At 49.5% G+C, this 5,079-nt stretch overlaps 1 protein-coding gene across 1 annotated transcript; it reads right to left on the bottom strand.

Annotated features, from left to right (window-relative positions):
- Positions 1 to 1,988: 1,988 nt before the first annotated feature.
- LOC125917537 (insulin receptor-like) lies at positions 1,989 to 4,354 on the bottom strand. Its single transcript, XM_049623714.1, has one exon. It carries the CDS (start codon positions 4,310 to 4,312, stop codon positions 3,596 to 3,598), a length of 717 nt encoding a protein of 238 aa, XP_049479671.1. The 5' UTR covers positions 4,313 to 4,354; the 3' UTR covers positions 1,989 to 3,595.
- Between the last annotated feature and the right edge of the window lie 725 nt (positions 4,355 to 5,079).

Raw genomic sequence — 5,079 nt, forward strand, 5'->3', positions numbered from 1 at the left:
GGCGGGGGTGGGGGGGCAGTCAGTGTTCCACGGGGACGGAGTTTCAGTCTGGGAAGACGGGAAAGTTCTAGAGACGAATGGTGGGGGTGTTGCTGCACAACAGTGCGAGGGTGACTGATGCCACTGAACTGGATACTTAAAAATATTTACGATGGCAGGCGCCTGGCTGGCTGACGTGGTGCAGCGTGCAACTCTTGGTCTCAGGGTTGTGAGTTTGAGCCCCACGTCCGGCACAGAGCTTACTCTTCAAGATAGTAACAAACAAATAAAAATATCAAATCTTTAAAAAGAAATTTAAGATGGTGAATTTTATCTTACGTGTATTTTACCACAATAAAAGAAACTGAGGAAGGGAGAAAAAGGCCAGAGTGGAGTTGTACTCAGCAGACGGGGGCACCTGTTCAAAGAGCGATCATTTCGGGGCACCTGGGTGGTTCCGTCAGTTAAAGCTCTTGATTTTGGCTCAGGTCATGATCTCACGGTTCTTGGGATCAAGCCCTGCCTTGAGCTCCATGCTGACCGCACAGAGCCTGCTTGGGATTCTCTCTCTCTCTCTCTCTCTCTCTCTCTCTCTGCCCCTTTCCCCCCTCAGGCTCTCTCTCTTTCTCACTCAAAATAAATAAACATTTAAACACTAAGTAAACAGGGGCACCTGGGTGACTCAGTCAGTTAAGCATCCGACTTCGTCTCAGGTCACAATCTCGCGGTTCGTGGGCTCGAGCCCCGTGTCGGGCTCTATGCTGACAGCTCGGAGCCTGGAGCCTGCTTCGGATTCTGTGTCTCTGTCTCTCTCTCCCTCTCTGCCCCTTCCCTGCTCACGCACTGTCTCTCTCTCAAATATAAATAAACATTAAAATAAATAAATAAATAAACAAACAAACAAACAAAAACAATCATTTCAACACCTGTTACCAGGACAGGACAATGCCTTGCCTAGGGGACCTCAGCACCGATTACACACCAGGAGCAGCGAACATCAATGCCAGATGCCGGGAATCAGGTATTGTCAGTCACAGCAGCAGGTGCACAGCCACCCCCTCCCCCACGGCAGAACCCCCAGCGTTAGAAAAACAAGCCTGTTCTCAAAAACAAAAGATGAGGGAAGAAAACAACTGCTCGCATCAGGGACATTTCTGCAGATAATACCACCCTGGATATTTTGAGTAAAATGTGTACAGAAATAAATCCACAGAGGAATGTCTTAAATAATATGTCAAGACCCGAGAGCCCAGAGCATTTCAAAAAGGCACCTAAATGTGGAGACCTCGGCACTGAAATAACGAAAGCATGTTCCATTTCTCCGGTGCCCCACCTACAAGTGGCTCTAAACAGAGGGGACGGTCCCCCCGCCCCCACAAAAAAAATACCACATGCCTTTTTTGTGTCGCAGACTTGGCACAAACCCCAGCGGTCTTATGAGCTGTGTGGCCTTAGGTAAGTTAAGTAACCCCTCTGGTCTCTAAAATGAGGATAACAGTGCTCCCCTTGTAGCCAGATGCTCTCGGGACATAGATCCGAAACAGCCTCTTCTCCCCTCACCATCGTGAATACCAGCTGCCCCCCAATCCATCTAGACTGTCGCTCCCACAGCTTATTCCCCCCCACCTGCTCCCCACCCCCACCTCAGCAGCTTCCCTGTTCTACAAAATCCCAGACCCACAGGTGGTCATTCTACTTGTGCTGAGATTTCGCCCCAACTTTGTCGTTCAGCTCCGTTCTCTCTGTCCCTGACCGGCCAACGTCCCCAAGATTGCTCCACAATATAATAATCATCCTACCCACGCCCATCCTCAAACAAGGCTCTCTTTGCCTTCACTGCCCAACCTCTCAGAAGAGGTGTGGCCTCTGCCCTCACCTTCTGTTACGCTCCCCACGGCTCCCATGGATTCTACTCAGGACTCACCCAAGTAGCCTTTGGGCTCAGGCAAGAAGACCCTCCCTTCCCCCCCCCCCCCGTGCCCTATCTTTTATGATACGACCCACCCATAAAGCATCCACTCCCTTTCTCCCACCTCGATCTCACATTCGCTAATTCTTCCCAGGGAATTTCACAAAGTACGAAAGAGTCAAAACAATAGAAAAAGTAACGGGGGTGTGTTTGGAACTTGCCTTCCTGGTTATCAAAACATTATAAAACCACAATGATTAGAATGGTAGCAGCCCCAACGCAAGGAACTGGTTTACCGATACCCAGAAACAGACCCCAAATCATGACAAAGGAGTAAATTTCATCAATAAAAGGCATTGAGACCCCAACAAGTTATTTGCGGGGAGAGGAACATCCCTTTGAATCACGCACACAAACAGATTCCAAATGTCCAGGATGAGCTTTTTTTATTGATAATTAAAATTAAAATAGGAAATTTGGGGGGAAAAAACCACATTCATTTTACGGGGGGAAAAGGACTTTCTAAACATAGAGTAACAGGACAGGCATGCAAACATCCAACTCTGGACTCCACAAACATTTTAAATATATATATTTTTAAGGTTTATTCAGCTTTCAGAGACAGAGAGAGACAAAGCTGTGAGCGGGGAAGGGGCAGAGAGAGAGAGAGGGAGACACAGAATCCGAAGCAGGCTCCAGGCTCTGAGCCATCAGCACAAAGCGCGACGCGGGGCTCGAACTCACGAACCGTGAGATCGTGACCTGAGCCGAAGTCGGACGCTCAACTGACTGAGCCACCCAGGCGCCCCCGGACTCCCCAAACATTTTAAGCTTCTCTGGCAGCCGACATCCAGAGCATCTTGACCACCGAACAAAAGCGTCTGAAGACACAGTTGGCAAAGGGTTAACAGCCTTCGTGTAGAAAACCGCAAGGAGACTAGTATTTCAAAAACCACTAAAGTACTAAAAGATAAACGGACAAAGGATATGAACAGGAAGAGAAAACCCAAATGATAAATAAACATGTTTCAGAAGGTTCAACCCCGATAGCAATCAAAGAAATGCAAACAGAAACAATGACAACACATCGGCTCCTCCCTCCGGTAAATTATGAAAGATTTTTCAAACAACATGCAAAGCTGGCCAAGGTGCTCCCTCTCAGCCAATGCTAGGAGGAGCGCCCATCAGTACAACATTTCCGGAAAGCCATTTGGCAATCAGTATCAAGAACCTTTGGCCCAGAAATTTCACTTCTGGAAAAGCAAAGCCTAGAGAAACAAAATGCTCAATAAAGCTTTGACCCGAAAATGCTCATCCTTCTCTTTAGAATAACCGGAAATGATCTAAATGCCCAGAGACAGGGAAAGGTAGGTAAATAAAATAAACGCACAACAGAACCACGAGAAGGAAGTACTCCACTAAATGTGGGATAAGGATTGTTGTTTCGCTTCCTTCCTCTACCCATTTCTTTTGCCAAATGTCTACACTGAGCAATCTTACTTCTTTCGTCACTCAAGAAATAAACTTTCTTTTTCTACAGTAAAGTCCATACTTGCCCACCTCTACCCCCCCCCCAAGCAAGAGGAACATTCGACGGTCTAGCACAGCAATTGGCAAACGCTGGCCCACAGCTTGGCTTGTAAATAAAGTTTTATTGAAACATAGCCGTGCCCATTTCTTTCTGGGTTGCCCGTGGCTGCCTTCCCGCTACGATGGCAGTGCTGAGTAGCTGTCACGGGAGGCCACGCAGCCTGCAAAGCCGGAAGTATTTAATATCAGAGCCTCTGCAGAAAAAAGGGGCCACCCCCTCGTCCAGCAAACGCCTGCAGCTGCTAACAAGCACAGTGAAGAAACAGCTGAGAGCCCCACGTACCCCAGCATACCTTTCTGGCAATGGCTGTGTGTCCAACATCGCTCCACAAACTGCCCGTTGATGACAGTGGCAGGGCAGTTGGTCTTGCCCTTTGCGGTGCCTGGACAAATGTCCCCACACTCCTCGTTGTCGTCTTTGTTCAACACAATGTAATTATCCTCCACCGAATCCAGGATGCGTGACCAGTCGATGGTGGCCAGGTAGCACAGCTCATTGTTCTTCTCGATGCGGACGGAGCCCCGGGTAATGTTCATCAAGCTGTAGAGGCCAAGCTCCTTCAGGTGCACCATCTCGAAGATGACCAGCGCGTAGTTGAAGAAGAGGCGCGAGCCCCGGATGACCGTGAGGTTGGGGAAGAGGTCCTTCAGGCTCTCCAGCCCGTACACCCGGAAGAGCAGCAAGTAATCAGTGATCATGACGAGTTTGGGGAAACTGAGGTCTCGGAAGTCCTCGGGCCTCGTTTTGAACATGAGCAGTATCTGCAAATGACCTTCAATGACCGAGCAGTTGGCCAGTTCGTGCAGCCTCGTCAGGTTGTTCCGGATATCCATGCCAGGGCAGACTAGAGGCGAAAACAAGCACAAGGCAAGACAGGTGAGCACGCACGTCACGGGTGGGTGATAAGTCAGCGGCAGACGGGGCGCCGGGCTGGCTCAGAGCCCGCGTCGGGCTCTGTGCTGCCGGCTCGGAGCCCGGAGCCCGGAGCCTGCTTCGGACTCTGTGCCTCCCTCTCTCTCTCTCTCTCTCTCTCTGCCCCTTCCCCCGCTCACACTCTGTCTCTCTCTCTCTCTCTCTCTCTCAAAAAGAAATAAACATTAAAAAAAAATTTTTGTTTTAAATCAGCAGCAGGGCCAGCTTCACAGGTGTGCATCTTGAGTCGTGCCTTAAGGCTCTTCTATCCATTTTTAAACCCTCAATCGTTTTCGACAAAGGGGCCCCATGTTTTCATTCTGTGCGGGGCTCCCCCTCCGATTCCATAGCGAGCCCCTGATTCGTGGTTTTCTCCATAGGGTCCGTGCCCAAGTGATCACCTCCAAAAGGCAAAGAAAAAATTCCTTTCGCAGTCCTTGTTAGAAGCCTTTAAAAACCATCGCATCGAACGAGATGCGACGGAGACGTTGGGATTACACGGGATTGAGTAATACGGCAGGTGTGGAAGGGAAAGGGGAGCCGGCCCGGGTGAGTCAACACTGGCAATCTTCAGGAGATAGATTTGCAAGGATAAAGGTGCCCACGCCAAAACGGGGCAAGGAGGGCTGAATTTGTTTTGACAATTCTCCTACCTCGAGGACTCTCCTTCCCAGGCAGACATCCACAA

This window comes from Panthera uncia, unplaced genomic scaffold, assembly GCF_023721935.1.
Source record: "Panthera uncia isolate 11264 unplaced genomic scaffold, Puncia_PCG_1.0 HiC_scaffold_1970, whole genome shotgun sequence".
NCBI lineage: Eukaryota > Metazoa > Chordata > Mammalia > Carnivora > Felidae > Panthera > Panthera uncia.

Coding starts and splice junctions, on each gene's coding strand:
- LOC125917537 (XM_049623714.1), bottom strand. CDS start 4,312: ATGGATATCCGGAACAACCTGACGAGGCTGCACGAACTGGCCAACTGC.